This window comes from Anopheles cruzii, chromosome 3, assembly GCF_943734635.1.
Source record: "Anopheles cruzii chromosome 3, idAnoCruzAS_RS32_06, whole genome shotgun sequence".
NCBI classification, from domain to species: Eukaryota; Metazoa; Arthropoda; class Insecta; order Diptera; family Culicidae; genus Anopheles; species Anopheles cruzii.
Window position 1 is genome coordinate 62,064,900 of NC_069145.1, and position 20,041 is coordinate 62,084,940.

Below are 20,041 nucleotides of genomic sequence, written 5' to 3' on the forward strand. Positions count from 1 at the left end.
AACCCCGCAACCGAGAACGACAAAAAAGAGCTGCCGCTGTTCATGTCGCGGAGTTACGATAAGAGTGCGTCAGCGAGTGGAAAAGCAATAGGAAGATAGTGGTAGTTGTTGTTGCTGTTGTTTTCGCATGTCCGCCGCTTGCTGTGTGAAACGTGCGCATAGTTTCCAGCGGTTCCTGTGTTGCTGTGCACTGTGCCGGAAAATAAGAAAAGTGTGGCCATTCTGCCTGCTCTTTGTTGTCAACTTCCACCAACCGAGCCCACGGTGTCCATCGGCTGGCGCACCCCTTCTTCCATCCACTCAGAGCGCGCGGAAGTTGTTCGGAAAATCCTCGGTTCGTTCCAGTAAATGAAGCATTTTATTGTTTTACCGTGAAATCGGTGTGAGTGGAATCGCGCACCGTTCGAACCCGCCTGGTGGTCGCCATTTACGTGAAGACGCTGGCCCCTCATGCTGCTTGCTCCCTGATCAAACCCCCCCGCAGGTGAGTAAGTCTCTAGTGGAGAACTCCCTTTGTCCCATCCGTCCCCAACCCTCTATTGCGAATAATTGTCGATGCTGTGTGCGTCGTCGAGTAGGCAGAGTGCTTTCCGGGCGCGAAAGAAAGGAAATGGAAAACCCATTTTGTGCCGTAACATACCATTAAACCAAGCAGGCGTTCGACTGTGTGCGTTTGTTGGCACCCGTGCGGCGTATGTTTACGATTCGTGTTCGACAATGGGGAAAAGAACTTGGCCTTAAAATGGTTCGAAAAATGTCCCGGTGTCGAAAGAAGACCCCACGACCCCCGCCGGTAGAAAGTGAGAAATGCATCCTCAAGCTGGCAAGAAAGGCGACGGAGGACAGTTCGGGGTGTCCATTTTGGTAACGAAAGCGAGAGGATAGCATTTACCACCAAACATCCATCCCCACCGTCCGATGGCCCGATTTTGCTGTCCTTCCGCCGCATCTGGGCCCGCTAGTTAGACGCCGAAACAAGTTCGACATGTCGTGGAGCTCTTTGTTATGTTTTGCCTTCGCTTGGTATTCACTTTTCGTTTTTGTGTGTTCTTTTAGTGAGGAGGCTTCACAGGTGCGCTCCTCGCGATGGATTTTTAACAACCAACCCCCTGTTGGAAGTGCCACAATTTCGCAACCACCACCGCGCACGGGAAAGCCGAAAGCCTATCATAAACCCATCAGCGCGTGAAGAGCGCCGGAGAAAAGAAAAAGAAAGTCTCTCGAATCTTATTTGTTGCACCATGCACCACGCTAATAAAAAAAGGAAATGTCTATCATATAAACGATGGCAAAATCTCCGGGACAGTGACACGCAGCCACGACGAAGCCTGAGCGTGAAACCGAAATTCGCCTTTCCTTTCCGCTGTTGAAAGTATAGCGTGAAACTCAGCGCCTGCTTTTTATATGTCGCTTTCGATGATGGCGCTGACGTCGGCGAAAAGTATGCAATCGTTTTCATTGAGAAAAATCATCCAATCATACACACACACACACTGCGTTGGAATTCGAAGCACTCGGCGAGTGTTTGGAAGCTGCACAATCGAGACGCGGCGCCGCCTGCGTGTCACACAACGCATAGCACGCACCGTGCCACTGTCACCGTTACCAATACACCGACAAAAACAACAAACTCCCCCCCGGCGCCGGACGTACAGTTATTGGCCCCGCCGGCACCGGGGGTGTATTGCACCCGCCGTTTGGCATTGGCTACATTGCCGCGCCGGTCGCGGATGTCAAGGAGATTCTAAAAATGTTCCGTACGCGCGCATTTCGTACCACGCAAGCCGCCGCCATCCCTTCTCCCCAAAAACGCCCCATACACGCACACATTTACCGTGTACCTATGCTTCGGGTTTTAGCGTCCCGGTCTCCACAGCCGCATGGGGGTTAATGTTGTGTTTTTCCGACACGCCCGAAGGGGACAGATTGCAGTGCTCGAGAGCTTCTGGGGCCCTCTGCATTCCTACCCAAACCGGACATGCATACCGTTGACACGGGAGTAGCGCCGAATGCAGCGGATGTGTGTAGGTTTCCGTCTGGGATGTCGATTGGAGGCCAACACAAAGTCTCACTAAGTGTTTGCCTAGACACGAGCGTCTCGGGGAGGATCGAAAGAAATGCCTCTTGTTCACAGTTGCTTTCGGATGTTTACTTAGACGCCGTGGCCGTGGGACGATGGCGTCCCAGTACCAACATTCCTGTGCGCCCTTTAGATACATTATAATTACTGGACAAACCGGCACACACACAGGCGTGTCTCGTCTGCATGAATCGTTTCCACAGATTGGCCACAACCGTGGAAGGATTTTATGCTACAGATTAGGCTGACAAGAGAGATGAAGACGGCACTCCGATCGAAAGAATCCGGTGCCGTGGAATGGAGGCATCTCTGTAGCTATTTCCAATCCACATTCTGGGGGCAGTGAAAAGATTTATGGTAAACCCTACGCGCGGGAGCTGATCTCCATTTATGGAATGACACATTCCACTGTTATACAGTTAGAGGCGTCCATGATTGGTCGAATGTGGAGTAACCACAAACATCTGACAAATTATTATTATTTATTATCGTTAGAACAGGCAGAGCCGTATTAAGTTCTGACAGATAACCGGGGAAAACTTAGCCTTTTGTTTGAAATAAGCCTTATTTTGCTATTAGTGTGCTCCAGAGTGATGTGCACCGAACCAAGGGCGCATATCTAGTACGATCCGGTGATCTTGTAGGACGGAGTATGATCACGGCGATCCTCCTGCCCACCAGGGCGTGTCTAATGAATGTTTCCTACCGTCTTGTCATCGAGTTATGCTTGAATTGTTGACTACATTTTTACTCGTACGAAATCGACACCTTCTTGGAGCACTGTTTACGCCCCACGGCTCCAGGTTGTGTTGTGTAGCCAGTGGCCCGGAAATGCTCGAGAGCCGGTTGCCGTGTAGTCACTATTTTTACTCCCGAAAAAATAGTCAGTCCAGGTGGCCCACGGTCGGACGGGGTGACCCAAATAAGTTGTTGGACTCTGCAGTCTACGTCGCGTGGCATACAGGTCCCACACACATACGGCCCTACGGTGGCCTGGAGCCAGCACAATATCCTTTCCTTATCTTGCGCCCCAGTACCTTGGGCCGGTGCTTTTTTCTGGGCTGGGCTGCAAGCGGTGACGGAGCGTATTTATAGCATGTATATTTCACTTCACGTGGCCGGCATTTTGCGACTTTTTAGGTGTGGCAAGGCAACGGTAGTCGTCGCTACTGGAAACCTATGCGTCAGCGCAAAGCACAGCGGACCGGCCACTTGAATACTACTCTCTATGCACGTTTGGGGCACTTTCTTGTTCGCAACGATATTTTAATGAGAAATGGCATATCAAAAGAAAGAAAAACACTTTCTCAACCAACGAAATTGGTTAAACATTTTTCAATTCGAGAATAGGAATTATTAAGACATCAGGCGTGTCACAGAAACATAAAAATCTGTCATCCGATCGATAGCCCAGACGACGAATGGACACGCGCGCAACACGTTCCATGGGTTTCCCAAAATCGCCTTCCAATCCGAAGGCCTCCTGTGGAGGGTCGGTGTCACATAATGCCTACCGTTGGCGGAGGGCATCCTTTCCAACCTGGCGTGCGCGATAGTTTTGAAAGCAAGACATGCCCATCACGGCGAAACGCCACAAAAATTAGCTTCGGCGTGCATTTGGCTCATCAACCGAACCGATTTGCTGTCGGTTTGTGTTTATGCTCGTGGGAAAGATAGCTATTTATGTGCGCCCTTCCGTTTCCCGCCCCCTTTTGGCGCTGGGCGCTGTTGCGTCCTGGCGTGTGTGAAGTGATAATATGAGAAATGAAGCACAGCAGCAGCAGCTGTTTGACAGCACGAGGCGGAATTACGTCCATGGTGCGGATACGCAACACTGCTTCGTGAAAGGAGTTTAAAATAAAAATATAAATCTTCAAGCTATTACAGATTATTAGTGCGGTGAGAGTCGTGAAGCCAATTTGGAGCTCTACAGGTCCATTGCATGGCGCTTTACGGCGGGGGTTTCTAATGGTTTCTAATAAAGTTATACAGGAAATTACTCACGAAGTTTGAAACGAAGCGATAATTTTGCATGGTACTGGATTTTTCCATGACTGGCTTATCGGCCCTTTTGGCCCCACTAGCCCCACTAGGCGTATCGGCCCTTTTCGCAAGTGTCGTGGATCGCTTCAGGCAAACCACAGCTGTTAGTCCTGAGCTTATCAGTTTGCAAAAATACTGACGAATAGCGATAAAACAACGATAACCGGCGGGCCTCGCCCATTTGCCATTAAACCGGTTTAGCTTATCTAACTGCGGTCCATTATTAGTATTAGTGTTCCTTTACCTCCAAAATCGGTCTCATAACACATCCGGATAGTGATTCCCGTGTCCTCAATACGCCTTTTCCTGCGATCAATTCCACCCATCATACTGAATGCCCGTCACATTAATGCCACTTGGATGCATCCGTAACATAAATTCTTCAAAAAATGGCCCACAGCTATCCAGCCCCGGGGTCTGCCTTTGCCGAAAGGCATCGAACGGATCTGGCGAAGGTAGAAAGCCACATTAAGCGCCCCAAAAGGTTGTGCTTTATGAAGAAAGCCAACACTTTCTCCACTTTGTCGGTGTCAGGGACGCAAACGGTTTGGTGAATCAGTATCTAATTTGTCGTTTCGCCAGCGGCCACAACATGTTAACCCAGCAAAACCCGCAAACCGCGTGACGTCCAATGCGCCACGCGTTTCTGCTACACTTTACTGACCGAAAATAGAGAAAGTGAGCTCATCCGTCATGCCGGCGGTCCGAACCGGAGCATCGCCCCCCTCGTCCGGGGGTTTCGGTGGTTTATGATTGATGAAATATGTCACCAGCGTGTTCTGTCGGTTGTCGGCTCGCAACAACGAACGATTCCCCGCCGGCGACGGTCCATTTGGATTTACGCAAACCATTTTTACGCACATCGCTGCCTTGCTATGCTAATGGCGGAACCTTCGTTGTTGTGATGATTTTCTTCCATCATTCTCAGCTGAACCGGTGAGGAGCTCGCGCCTACTTTGAGCCTTCAAGAATAGCCTGGTCCAAGGGTTTGAGAGTGCTTTTCTGTATTGTTGCCATCGAATCGAATCCCAAATGTATAGTTGCCATGGAAGCGACCAGTTTATCACCGAATTGTCAAATCAGCTACGGAACTGAAGATTCGTGACCGGAGTTTACATTAAAATCCTGCCACAAAACATAAGGTTCCGTAATGCAACAGAGGTCCCATCTTTTAAGCAGGTTTAAATGTTTCAGTAGCCACTTGCTGGTGTCAGTGTACCTTATGATTTATGCTCTCCTCGTGCCCGCAGGTCAACGATCACTCCTTGGGACAGACGGAATAAAACATGACTTACCAGACCCTGTGGTGGAATTGGAATGCGGCACGTGCGAAGCGGAAACCGTTAGCGGGAAGTGTGTGTGAGAAGATTTTGTTTCTTCCCTCCACCGTGTCTGATGTGTGTTGAAAGGGAACAACTCGCTAATAGGACTACAGCACGGCACAGCACTGTAGCTTGGCCACTGTAGCGAAACGTAATTAAATGTAGTATAATTTTGCGAAGCATGCTCTGATAACTGAACGAGTACCGCTCTCTTGTAGCACTTGTACCACTTGCTGTAGCTTCAGCGAACCGAGCCAGGATCTTCGGTTGCTCTGCATTCATTAGCCACCAACCCACTTGAGCGTGGCCTATGTTTTATGGTGGCGCACGGTTCCGTTCTTGAGTCGCTTCTTCAACCGCCGATTCTTCGTTGGTCGCCAGGATGAATTTCGCACTCGCTGCTCACAGAGCGGCGTTGCTGAGGCTTTGTGGTGGATAAGGACCCATGTTGAAAAGAATGCTCCTAACCATAGTTTCTTCCATCGTCGCACAAACATCACAAAAAAGGTGGCCTCGGGCAAATCATCACCAGTTAGCGAGTCAGCGCGTTGCACAGCGAGCGACCAGCTTATCCCCGGTTGACGTGCAAACATTCCGTTTTTTACGAGCCCAACACATTTGCCTGTGGGCGAGCTTGATTTGATAAGAGCGCGCCAACCGTCGCGTTCCCTCGGGGCGGTTACTAGCACAAATCACGACGGGGGGTTCTTGCCAGGACTGACCACTTGGCAAGTCCTTGCCCGGGTTTGTTTGTTCCACTTTTGAGGCTAATTATCGACCCCACCAACTCCGCTAAGCTTCTCGTCAACGGACGCCTTCTTTCGTGGTTTCAGTTGATAATGGACGATGGCGCCCTCGATTGCAGAATATCGTGCAGATCGAGAAAGGGAAAGTGCGGGGTGCGGAGTTGACACACATCAGGGCGGATAAAAGGCGCTACTTTTAGAGAGACCCTTAATCGAGGCTGAGAAGTAGGTCACATGTCTTGATTTTTTATGCGAGCAAACGTGAGAGGCTACTGTTCGCCGCTGGAGAGTGTGACAAAGTTGCAAAACCCGGACGACTAACGAGCCGGTTCTACGTGGTTGCGTGCCGATGATCCATCCCATATATTCTCTGTTCTCGGGCGGACGGCACTTGAGCCATCGACTCACATCATGTGAGCACCATCGGCGACGACGACGATGATGACGACGATGATCTCCGTGTTATGATACGCCTCCGTGATCCGCGTACGGTACCGTTGTCGGTTCCTCTTCCGGTGATTCAACCGACCAAGGCACACCTCCCGGGCCCGCGCTCAAGCTAAAGCTTGATTATGCAAAACAAACCGGTTCCCGGTGAAACACTCCCATCGTCGGAGTGAGGTGCAATCGACACCGGCTACACCGCGCCGGGCGACGATTTTATTGTCTTTATATGGTGTGAAGTCCGTTTGCGGTTTTGGCGACGGTACTGGGGGAGGTCTGTAATCCTAGTAGCGGTTGTTTGATGACTACTCACCCGGAGGTCATCCGCGTCTTCACACGGTCCAATAGCTCAACCCACAGTTCCTAAAGTAATTAGTTTCGTTTTTGCGTGGCCTCTCAAGAGATGACTTTAATTGCAAGAAACCAAACCCTCCAGAGACGTAGTATGACGTCGTTCGGTAGCGCATAAATCAATTGTGTCGCTCTCTTTCGCTTATGATTTTCGTGACTTATGACACTGCTGCCGTAGAGAGTCCGTCTTGTCTAGGCCGCTAAAAGTTCCGGGCGACACGCGTACGTCGGGACAGTGGAATTCCGATAGGCTGTGAGTCAGTGACAGGAGCACAGAGAATGGCAGGAAGTGTGGAGTGCGCTAATAATAAATATTCATTCCAGCTGGCGGCCCCGGGGAGATGACGATCAATGTCAGACGATGTCAATTGTAATGTGGCGAAGAATGTTGGTCCGAGGAATGTCTAGAAAAGTTTCACGGTTTCGAGCAGTCGACAATACGAGTTGTGGTTAAAGCGCTGTCGTTTTTATTTATTGCCTTTACACTGATCGTGATTGATTCGAGTGATGTTTCTACTTCTCTATAAAATGGCCTGAAAGTTATCGAAAATTTTATTAGTTTTTGTAACAATTTCGACAATTATATTTATTTATATTTGTTGTATTATAACAAACTCCTCGGGGTCATTTCTTCCCAAACGATGCATTACAACGATTACATTGCCTTTGGGCAGATAATTACGACGGGTCATTAGTTTCACATTTACGGCCACGATTCTTATTTGGATCCATTTTCAGGAGAATTTTCTCCAATCACAAAAAGGCTTCAGCTCGAGCGTGGTACGGTTCCTTGGTGTAGACCAAAATGGTCATCCACTGAAAGGTGGACGAGTACGACGTCGTTGTTGGCCCACAAGACGGTCGGCGCCTACCGGAACTCCCTGGCGTGGTCTTCCGCTGCCCCGTGAACTTTGGCACAGTTCCAGTCGTAAATGGATCGTTAAACTTTTTGCTCTCACTCTTTCGCGGCGAAGCCTTGCTTGACGGACCGCCGGCCCACCTGGACACGTTTGACCCGAGACTTTAGCTTACTTTTTTCTGCCGGCCATTAGGGCGTATTGTTCGGATCGTTCTAATGCGAATTGATTTTTGGCCAGCGAAGCATACAGCATGAAGGCGGCCCGATTGGCTCTATGGTCCTTTCTCGACGGGTGTGTATTGATTTGAGCCGGAGAGTAAATAATTTCGCGCTTCGGTGACCACTCGGGGTTTCGAGCCACGTCGAGGGTAAGCCATTAACACGTGGCTTCGGTGGAAAATCAGAACCAAAACCAAGTTGTGTCTTGGGCAGAGTGGGAGTGCTCCAAGAGTGGACTTTGCATGCATTTTTATCAACCTTCAAGCGGACGGGGACCCCACACACCAGTATGCACACAGCGTCAACAACCTTCGTTCGCGCGTGGACCAACACGGTTCTACTACAACCCTCTTCATTGGAGAGCTGTCAGCTAAACAACTCTTTTGGGGCCATTAAAACCCCCCCAAGATATAAACGGGAGACGGCTGGGGTTTCGCTAAGTCGTCGGAAATTACCCAGCGCGGCGCGGCGCCCATGAAAATATCATATATCATAACCAAAGCCCAAGACCTTTGGGTTTCGTAGTTTTTTTTACCGACATCTCTTTCTATCCCGACGGACTTATCTATTCAAAACTATGTTCCGCGCGAAGGTGTTGTCGCTCGAGCGCCCGCGCGTTTTGTAGCTGTCGTGTCAGTCAGATATTATGCTCCCGTTTCGTCTTCTTGGTGATGAATAGACATTCTATGGCCCGAAAGTGGTAACTGTTGCTGGTTCCTTGGTTTTCACGTCATTAAAAGGGAACGGGGAGCCATATGTCCATCAACATAATTTTTCTTTTGATTCAATGCAGTGTCGGGGGCCCCACTGCCAACGATTAATCGCTGCGACACAGCCGGTTAAGCAACTCGCGAGTCACGACTGCCTTCCCATTACCACCGTGCCCTATAAATCTACTGCCGAGCGGTGTGTGCAATGTCCTCGGCAAAGGTTGCATTCCAATTCAGAAAACCAAAATAAACGGTTCATACTTTTTCAGGTGCCGGTGGCAACCTTTTGGCTACTTTTGTGATTTTTAAAACGCAATTTACCGTTCGCCTCAGAAGTTCTCGTCTCAACGGCCAGGCGCCCCCCCCAAAACGGTGGAATTGTTTCCATGCATAATCGCTTCATTACGATGCACTTTGCTTTTATCGCGGCCCAAGACAAGCAAAAACAAATATGCCCCTTTGGCCGATTGTTGTATTGCTTCGCGAAAAAACCAACAAACGGGAGCCGGCCGGGAGATGAAAGGAGAAACCCCCTTTTGCGCGATTGTGATTTGTCATCTTTGTGGTTCCGTTTGCCGGAATATCTCTCCGTCGTCCGTAACGACAACCGCAACAACGGCAACCAAAACATCCCATAAGTTAGCTAAGCGCGGTCCGTTGTGTTTCCTTCCTTCCGGACGGCCACCGGGGTCCAGTTTGCGGCTTTCGGTCGGTCCGGACGTTAGCGCTAAACGGAGGAAGCTCGTTATCGATCCGGATCCCCGGAGTGGCGAGTAGGATGAAGCTGAACCGCTGCCAAAAACTCTCGCTTGATTATTGCTTTGCTTTGCGCCAGAGGACTAGAGGCACGGCTCTGTAGAATAGGCGAGCGAGACGCCACGAATCGTGTCGGAGATTTATTGGCAATGCAAAAACCCCTCGGGTTAGTTCCGCGGTGTGCCAGAGGCTTGGAGGTCTGGTAATGAAAGTCGCTACCGGAAGGTATACTACGGCGCCTAATAAATACAGAGTCGCACAAAGCGAAATTCTTTATTTAATTTAATTTTTGAAATTATTTTGATTAAAACACAAATAAACTCAATTTGTGACATGTTCTGAACTTATTCAACAGTTTCTTTATTCATCATAGTATTCCTGAAACTCCTTTTTGGCAGTCACTGGTATGGACATCATCCGAATAATCGCTTTTTTCATAAATTGCCTCATACTCAGTCACATCCACATTGATTTTAGTTTCTGTCCTTCTAAACGACTTAACAGTTCCTTCTTTCGGTTTGATATTTTTCCTGATGATTCTTCCTGATGGTGTTAAACTTAAGCTTGCAGTTGTAACTGTCTGCTGGAATGTCTTGTCAATGCTGACATCCAATGCTGTGACTGCTAGATCGCATCAAGCGTGTTCGAAGTAATCTCTTAGCACATTTTGTATCAACATTTCAAACCGCATGACATCACTGGCAAGAACACAAGATTATCGCTAAAAATAGTCTTCTTCTAATCCAACCATTTTCAACTACCCTCCTTTAAGCCGCAGGTGAATTTACTGCCCCAATATATCACTGCTGCTGCAGGCTCGGCAATCATCAAACGATGTAGGCTGCTATCTTTCCCTCCAAGAGCAGGCGGCACACAGTCGGTGGAGGTCAATGACTGGCCCGGCTGAAGAATCAGGGGGACGGCGGACTTCGTCGACGGTTCCGTGGGCTGCTTATGTAAAGAGCATGCACCGGTTCCCTCCCTTGGGAGGGATTAAGGGTGGAAGGTGTTGGGTAGCCAAATCCCTCAGGTGGAACGTTTATTAATATTTTGATATCCACCGTCGTGGGGTTGTGGTTGAACGGGTCCCCGCCGGCGGCAGTGTGGTACCCAAAAAATGAGATACGATCTCGCTCGGGCATTGCGGATCGGAAAAGCCGGAACACCACGGCCACAAGAAGACGGTACGCAAAAGGAAAACATAATGAAAAATGAAGCGTCTTAGGCGCACAACAGTGTCCCGTGGCAGGTTTATTTGCTTTCCGCAGACCGACTGTCACCTTATCGGGTCCGAGGACCTTCGGTGTAAGGGCAAGGTTAAGCGCAAGCGACCGCGTGCACCGCGTTTGGCAAATGCGACGTGACGGATTTCGATTGTAGGGCCAACAGGACCGCTGGCGGTGAGGAATAATGTGCGTCAGATAGGCCGTGCGACCCATCTGCCAGCGGCCTCAGGTATTGAGCATCGATCAAGCGATAACGACAGGGCGGACAGAGGAGGGCCGGCCTTTTTTTGGTGATTATGATGGTTCTATATTGCTTCTCGGCCAGATTTCTTATCAACTTTGCCGCAGAATTACCCCAAAGTGCGGGCCAGGTTTTATTGAGTTTTGCTATAATTCTGGGCAAACTTTCATGGTCCGATTCAAAGAATCCTAGTTTTTTTTCTTCTGTGGCCCGACTGACAAAGTGGAGGACAACGTTATGAGCCCTTACTTTTTTTTTTGCTTCGATGAACAATCTACCCTAACAGCACCACGGTCGGCGGCCGAACACATGCTTTTCGCCTGTAGGTCTCGCCAACTCGGTATCAGTCATCATTTCGCAGACCGGTCCGTATTCCGTGAGTGATAACCCAATTTTCGGGGTGACGTAACGCGGACGTCGTGGTGCCCGGAAAGAGTTGGTTTTTTATTTCTCTTTTTCGCCACAAATATGGCAACATATGGACACGCCCTGTGAAGAGAGGTGTTCAACCTGTTCGTCCGGCACGGTTCGAAAATGGTACCTAAATATACACTTTTACTTCGGCTACTTTTCCCTGGTGGCCTTTCGGGCCGATCGTTTAGGACTCGCACGGAGGAGTTTGAATTTTCCTTCATTACAGTTTGGCCAAGGCAGTAAAAATGGATGTTTTTACCACCGGGCCATCGTTTATCATTGATAGCATCGTTATTGCGAGCCACAAAAAGTGGTCTAAAAGAAGGAGAAGATATTGTTTATGATGCGGGCCCCGTTAGTTTACGCTTCCGTGACCATCCGCGAAAGGTACGAGCTAATGATTAATCATTAAATTAAAGTAGCTCCCGTTCCAAGCGCGCCGCTCGGTTTAAGGTTTTTTTGTTGTGTATGTGGAGAGTTTCCCCGCACCCCCCCCGCCCCCCGGGGTTCATTATGACTCACGCTGCCGCGTAAGCCTAAACAAGCTGCTAAATAGAAGAATTTTCCAAAAATATCGTTCGAAAAAAAGCACCAGCTGAGCGAGGGGAACGCAATCGGTTGAGTTTATTGGTTGGCTTACCCGCGGCTCGGAGCGTCGGAAGTATTCCTCGGTCCCTAACACCAATATGGCTGGGGAAGTAACAGAAATCGTGGTTGATGGGTAGTTTGGCCACGCTTTCTCCACGACTGTGTCTCCACCGGCGCTGAGTTGGGCTGGTGCTGATTGGCTTTCGGTTTTCCGCTGTTTCCACTTTGCGGCGGGTGCACGCTTGGGTTTTTTGGGGGGGGTCCTCGCCGAAAGAAGTGCCACGGAGGTTCGGTTTCGTTTTCGAAATGGAAAGCCCGCTATGGAACCAAGCCAATCATGGGGGGGGCTTTCCGTGGCAAATGAACACAAAATAATTACTACCGACGGTTGAAAGGAGACCGTTGTACCGGACCGAACGAGCTGCAATTAATTCTAATCGAATCGGTTGCTGTGTAAATCATTCGAGTTCGAGTGCAGGGAAATGGCCACTGCCACGCGGCGGCGGCGCTGCATTGATCGCGGACAGAAAGGAAGCGGAAACCGTGGTGGGAATGATTTTTTACGCCACACGCAAACGAACCTGCTGGACAGCCGGCGGGGGTCCTTAGCAGGGCGACTTATTGCTGTCGGCTCTCGTTCTCTATGGTCAATGTTTGCGTACACTCTTGAGTAAAACATGGTAACAGCCATTTCTCGTTATTTGTACCGTCTTCTGTATTTATCTTTGACCGTCCCATCAACACTGCTCTTTCAGCAACTCCTTATCTTAGATTACTTGAATTTTCAAACTTAATATTTTCAAAATATTGCTTCCTACTAATATGTGCTTCAGATACAAGTATTTAGTCATACTCAAAAATAACTGACCAGCGGTTAAGTTTTCATCATTGCTAAGAAAAACATCTCACCCCTCGATAGTACCGAGGTTTGACTGTAAGAATTTATCAGAATCACATGTAAACGAACGTAGAGTAAACACACCAACGCTGACCGCCACCAGCACCGAGTAATGGCATAACTAACGTAGCCCGATTAGAAACGCCGCAAAACAACATTCTCGCCATATCGCATTTGTTCTTCCTCGTGGAGTAGTTGCTTGGCGCGATCGCCATCGCGTATCGAACGAGTCGGGGGGTACACAGTTTTTGCCGCTGCTTGACTCTGCTGCTGTATGATTTGCGAGTCCCTCCCTCTGTGACCAAGTGAGCAAACACTGGTAGCTGCCCGGGGGTCGTTCGGGCTCTGCAACACTGCTGGAGAAGATGGAGATTGAGATGTAAATCAAAGCGACGGCCATTCGCGCTAACAAGAGGTATATTTAGCAAGAAAAGAAACCAGGAAGAAAACGGGTTGCTGCCGTCACCATCCCAGATCCACCATCCGTTGCGGATATGCTTCGTTTACCGTTAATCGAAGCGCAAAAGTTAATTGAAACTGAATCCGCGCGGCTCATCGTCGTGATCGGTTTGCGAAAAAAAAGAAAATGGGGTTCGAAGGACCAGAGACCAGAGGATGAGTAAACATGACCGTGGCGATCCATCGATACCGCTCAGTACTTCCGACCAGCTAAGCAGGTGGCCAGGAAGTTACCACCACCGGGTACGGTACCGAATTGGCGGCATTCGGTTAGATCGATTCCATTACGGCGGACCGACCAATACGCGCTCCGCGCCGCCATCAAGTGATTCAATTGTGCAAAAAAGAAACAGACCCAACTACACCGCCCCAGAGAGGGTGGTATGTCCACATTACCCGAACCGACTGGCCATGATGATAGTCACTCGGTCGTTATGTAAATCTCTGACGTGGAGAATCAATTATCACGCCCCTTCGCGGAGTCGCTGTCCAGCGTCGAGAGTGCACTCGGCGAGTAGCGTCCATTTTTGTGCTTTTGCTACGGCCGGGTCTGCTGCCAACTGGCAAGTGAAATTTGCTCCACTTTGCCCGCCCTGGACCATTTCAAGTTCCGTTTCCCGAGCCGGTCTGTTTGGAGGGAAAGAAGTGTTGCATAAAGTAATTAAAAGATGCAAGTTCGACTACCACCGGCGCGGTAATGGTGGAGCCGGAAGGGAACTGAGGGGAGCAAACATTAGTGGCAGTTGGAACAACAGATGTGTTGGTTCCCCCCAGCACCAGACGAAGGGATAATGATGCAAAAAATATGGCACAAACGCTGGGATGAACAGCACGTGACGGTGTGTTAAAATCGTCAGCAGCAGAAGCCCTAACCTTAATGGCGCCATCCGTTTTCGCGACCCTTATGTCGGTTTCACACACATACGGAGAACCGGGGTGCCATCAATGCCACGCGGAATGTGGCCCTCTGGCTATAGGTATTCCCTTTCGCTGCGACTTCGACTGCTTCATCTCTGGAGGGAACTTGTCACTGTGGTCCCGAAGTGCTCCTCGGTACGGCCAAGGGGTGACCACTTTCCTTCGTCACTTTTACACTCTCGGTTCAGACACAAATCAGATGGTTCAGATGGGAATTGAAGCGATGTATTGAAGCACCGTCGCTTCGCCCTTGGCCGGTTTTGCGATTGCCTCGGGGTATGTGTCTTCGCGTAGCGTTCTGAACTCGTTCGCAATGCGATGTGTTGGAACAACTCGTAACGTAAGTAACGAATGCAATGCGGGTAACTTTAACCCGGACCTTCAACCTGGAGTAAAGAAATATACCAGCCAACCCATTACACCCGCGGGTTGCGAAGAAAGTGGCATCAAGTGGAGAGTCATTCGTTTCCGCTGCAGCGAGTTCAATAGTTCAAGGTTAATGGACCACTAACTTCGGTAACCTTTAGATAGATCGTGGACGAGCGGAAGGTTAATTGGAGCAATAGATACCCACCATAGATACTTGAAAAGGTCACAATATGTTCAGAACATTCCCCGTAGCACCCAAGCCGGGGGGGCTTAAAGCAAACTTCAGCTGCATGAGTTAGTTTTTAACTTTCGACTTCAGACGGCTTTTTACAGTAAACGCGAGGCAATTGTTACTGGCAAAGGTGTCGGATGATATGCTGAACGCGAAAGTAGAGGCATAGCTTGCTTGATTTGTTTTAAATACTAAAGCTACTAGCAATTTTCAGCAATCGCAGTAAGCTTCATCCAGTGAGAATTTAGAATGAATTTACAGTTCAGAACATAGAAGAAAAATATGAAAAGATTTTCGTTTAATTGCATAAAAGTATAGCACCCTTTCGTTTAGTTACATAAATTCATAAAGTCCAAGTACTCCTCCTGCTGGCTGGCATCGCTGGTCTCGCGAGTAAGTAGATTTTGTTTCCGGGAACTCAATTTCAACTGTTTGGTCCCAAAATGCGAAATGAAAGTAATGTGTTCATGGCGTTCCTATTTCTCCGTTCGTTTTCGCAGCGCCAATGCTCGAAGTAAATTGGGCCAGGAGAGAGGCCACTTGGCTGGCTGACTGTGACTGACTGTTCGGTGTGGCCGTTTCCGCACCGCTTCCCAACTTTGGCTCACTCAATCAGGCGCGATGATGATACCAATGACCATTGGCTCTGCGTTGGGTGTTGCAACGTTGATGGGGGCATTAACTTGCACGGACCTGAATATTGTGGATTACGCGGGATGGTCATAAAATCTAATTGCACATTCCGAAAACCAATTTTTCTTTCCCAGTTCGTGTTAGCTCTTTTTCATCCGTTTCATGCGTGATTATGCTTTCATTTACAGCCAAAAGTCTCCGGGTTTAGGCGCATTTTAGTGGACGGACATTAGACTGCCAGCGGAAATATCGTTTGACCGGAGTCGGAAGCAGCAGCGCCCTGGCATGGAAGTAAGCACCCATACGACTTCGACGCTCAGTCGGAGCAATAGCCGCACCAGTTCCAATTCCGAGCTGGAGAAGGAGCTAATTGATCTCGACATTAGCGCCGGGGCACACAACAAGTCGAACACGCTCAAGAAACGGATCTCCAGCAGTCGAACACCGGCGAAGAAAGCGAAACGAATACGATTTTTTCGTAACGGCGACAAGTTCTACTCAGGCAGCACGATACCGGTCTCGGTGGAACGTTACAGGTAGGGAGCGAGTCAGCAAAGCCCAATCTCTCGTCAGCTAATGTGGACCCCCCAAACTTGATCGTGTTTTGTAGATCGTTCGATAGCTTGACGGAAGACTTAACGCGTCTGCTGGAGGATAGTGTAACGCTAACCGGAGCCATCCGGTCGATCTACACGCTCGACGGGAAGAAAATCGAGAAGGTCGACGATCTAGAGGATGGCAAAAGCTATGTGTGTTCCTGTAACAACGAAGGTTTCAAGCGAATAGAATATAACGTATCGAACACCGTTAGCAGCAAGAACCCCAATAGACTGTCCAGGTATGGATAGAAGAAGCTACTGGAAGCCGCTGGACGTTAATCGAATTTCATTGGTTTTGCAGAATGATACGGACACTATCGCCGGTCAAGAATGGTGGGGGTTCGAACGGAACGGCACCACTGAAGGAGATTGACTCCGTGGTGCATCCGCGGATCGTAACCCTCATACGGAATGGTGTAAAGCCTCGAAAGGTTAGTTAGGGCCCGAGGTCACGCTAGTAAACTAATTAGAGTCCCGCAGTAACGCTCCTTCGTCCCTTTCTCGCCGGCGACAGATTCTGCGGTTGCTGCTCAACAAGCGCAACAGTCCTACGTACGAGCACGTGCTGACGGCCATCACGCAGTGCGTCAAGCTGGATACAGGTTGCGTGCGGAAGGTGTTTACCGAGGCCGGTGTGCCGGTGCAACGATTAGCGCAGTTTTTCGATGACGACGACGTGTTCTTCGCTTATGGCAACGAGCGTGTCGGTGCGAACGATTTCGAACTGGAGGCCGAAGAAAGCAAAGCCATCGCGGCCCACAGGAAAACACTTCGCAACAGTACGACGCGCACGGGACCGAAGCCCAAGATGCCGCTAAAGAGCCACAACGATACGTTCGTTTGTGTGGACGAGTCTGCGATAAACGGAGGCATTCTGCCGGATTCGTTGCCATTGGAACTGCAGGCAAAATATACGCTCGGTTCTGTAATTGGTAGGTGTCTCTTCCTGTGTGCTCAAAGATGTTTTCATTGTTGGGGTTCATTGTCAATGTCTCCATTACCCTGTAACAGGTGACGGCAACTTTGCTGTAGTGATAAAGCTGAAAGACAAGCAAAAGACAACGGAGTATGCACTTAAAATCATCGACAAGTCGAAATGTTCCGGAAAGGTAAGGCCGCCGGGCAGTTGTTGGGTGGTCAGTTCGCCAGACTGTCGCATTTCATATACCACCCATCTTTGTAGGATCACTATTTGGCGGCCGAGATACGTGTGATGAAGAAACTGACCCATCCGTACATCATTCAGCTGGTGCACGACATCGAAACGATGAAGAATATGTATCTAGTGCTAGAACTGGTCCGTGGCGGAGATCTGTTCGATGCAATCACACGTGTAACACGCTTTTCGGAGAACCAATCAAAGATTATGATAAAACACTTGGCGTCCGCCATGGCTTACCTGCATTCCCTCAGTATCGTCCATCGAGATATTAAGCCCGAGAATCTGTTGGTAAGAGACGCTCGCCTCTAGCAGTTTTCTAAATTTAACTAATCTTCATTCTGGCTGCTTTAGGTTGAACTGGACAGTGACGGTAACGTAATTCTACTCAAGCTGGGAGACTTTGGACTTGCCTGCGAGGTAACGGAACCGTTGCTCTCGATTTGCGGCACCCCTACGTATGTCGCACCGGAAATCCTCATGGAATCAGGCTACGGTGTGAAGGTAACGGATGGTTCCTCTTGCCGAACTCATTGGTTCGCCAGCTTTCGGGAAAATTAAATTTCTTTTCACGCTTCTTTGGCCACAGATCGACGTGTGGGCTGCCGGTATTATACTGTACATACTGCTGTGCGGTTTTCCGCCCTTCGTGTCGCCCGACAATCAGCAGGAGCAGCTGTTCGATGCCATCCTGAACGGGTACTTTGACTTTCCGGCCCCATACTGGAACAACATCGGTGACAGTGTGCGCGATCTCATCATCAACATGCTGCAGTCCGATCCGGAGCTGCGGTTTTCCAGCGAAGACATTCTCGATCACCCGTGGCTGACGAGCGACATCGTAGACGACACGCGCGATCCAAATGGGTACCGAATTTTCTCCAATCACGTTTACTAGTGCCCGATTCCGTTTTGTTTTGGGTTTGCGTTAACGGCACCTTGGGTCATAACCGACCCTGTGATGTTGTTTGGCGCGCGTTTGAAAGTGTACAGTGTTTTGTTGAGTTTTTTTTTTAATCTTTTACGCACGGTATCGAATGATTTCATCCAACTGTTCTGTTGACCCTTTGCTAGGATGGTACTAAACTGTTAGATATGCATGAAGGTCGTAGGTCGTAGGTCGTAGGTAGAGTACTAGTAGTAAAAGTAGCTGTAGATGGGCCTAAATCAAATGATGTATCCATTGTTGCATATTGACCTCATATTGACATACATTCTCTTGTTATTCTTTCCATTCCACGATGGCCACCCGCGTATTCTTGTGCAACATTCAATAACGCCAACACTGAAACCAATCTAGTATCGTTATCGACGAAAGTTGTGGGCTGCCCCCACTAGAGGCAGTAATGGGAATCCCGATCACTACCCAGTAATAGTAATGCGTGTTCGCCACAGCGTCGACGTCGGTCGTATGATTAATCGTAATTCCCGGAAAACCTCGTTCGGCACGACTACTACTACCACCACCACTGGCGAGTTCTATCGGCAGTGTTTCCTCGAAGGGGGCGATCATAGGAAATTAAATCTCGTTTGGAAACCGTTGCAAACCTCACACACATAATCTCGCGGGATCTCTGCCGCGGAGGGGTACCGAACCGAATAGGGGTGAACTATCTCTCTTTCACCACCCTCCCTGTGTCCCTGTATCTTACCTGTGCGGCAAACGAAAAGGTTCGTGTTATTCTGCTTTTACAAAACAAAATTGACGATACCCGGAAACGGTTGGAAAAATTCATTGTGTATATAGAGTACGGTAAAAAAACGGGGAAATGTATTTATTTACTATCATTACGTGTTAGACATTAGACGTGTTGCAAGGTTTAGTCACTTAAGCACCAGAGGTTCGCTGTTTTATTAAGTTTATATTTTTCCTCGCTTTTCCGTTTGTGCTACCGTCGCTTTGCGCCACAGCACGATTGCAGCAGAGAGGGTTTTTTTTAGATTTGTGATGTACGCACACTCACACCCACTATATCACTGCTTCCAGTTGGTTGTGGGATCCAAAAGACGCGTTTGTGAAAAGATCGTGTTTAGCGAAGAAGCAACAAACCGAGAAAGATAGATCGAATGCCAGCTCTGCGAATAGAGAATACTATTTATTGACCACAGACCGGTGGTTCTGTAACAAAACAGCCCGTTAGAAAATGTTTAAAGTACCAAAACATCATGGCAAAAGGCGAAGTGTGACATTCAGCGTATCGTTCACTATTAATTAGGAAAAACCGATGGAGATTATGCGTTATCGAGTTCTGCTTTGTATACCATATCGGTCGCTTACGTTCGGCGAATTAGCTTCCACGGTCAGGTTCTTTCGCTAGCTGCTTGTTTTTAATTTTTAGACAATTTCATGTTAGTATTTTCCGTACATTGTGGACGTGCGTAACGCAAGGAGTCAATGAACGATAGGAATGCTGGGAAAAATGCCTTATGATTTGTAACTTATAATAAGCTTTATGATTTGTATCACTTTCTGTATAGCGTCAGACTGGTTTATGTTCTGCTACGCATAAACGGAATCAACGCAATCCGACTGAGAATGTCTGTGTTTTTCTGATATAAAGTCAAGAAACAAGCGAAGACTCTTATAGGAAGCATGTTTGCTCACGCCGGAAAATTGAAATACATTGAAAAATGAGGCAGCAAGATCTCAAATGCACTTTGGTTTATTTATTTCCTTTTTTATTAGTTACCGTTTACCGCTACGTTGTTATTGTTTCACCCTAGATTCTCGTTCATGTCCCTTGTTTTGTAGAACTTTACCGATTCTTATCTCGT

At 48.7% G+C, this 20,041-nt stretch overlaps 1 protein-coding gene across 1 annotated transcript; it reads left to right on the forward strand.

Annotated features, from left to right (window-relative positions):
- Positions 1 to 79: 79 nt before the first annotated feature.
- LOC128271643 (serine/threonine-protein kinase GL21140) lies at positions 80 to 19,898 on the forward strand. The gene is made up of 10 exons (XM_053009254.1): positions 80 to 484; positions 15,697 to 16,044; positions 16,119 to 16,346; positions 16,409 to 16,538; positions 16,622 to 17,039; positions 17,119 to 17,216; positions 17,291 to 17,557; positions 17,621 to 17,770; positions 17,856 to 18,133; positions 18,567 to 19,898. The coding sequence occupies exons 2-10, from the start codon at positions 15,794 to 15,796 to the stop codon at positions 18,637 to 18,639; spliced, it is 1,893 nt and encodes a 630-aa protein (XP_052865214.1). The 5' UTR covers positions 80 to 484; positions 15,697 to 15,793; the 3' UTR covers positions 18,640 to 19,898.
- The last annotated feature ends 143 nt before the right edge of the window (positions 19,899 to 20,041 follow it).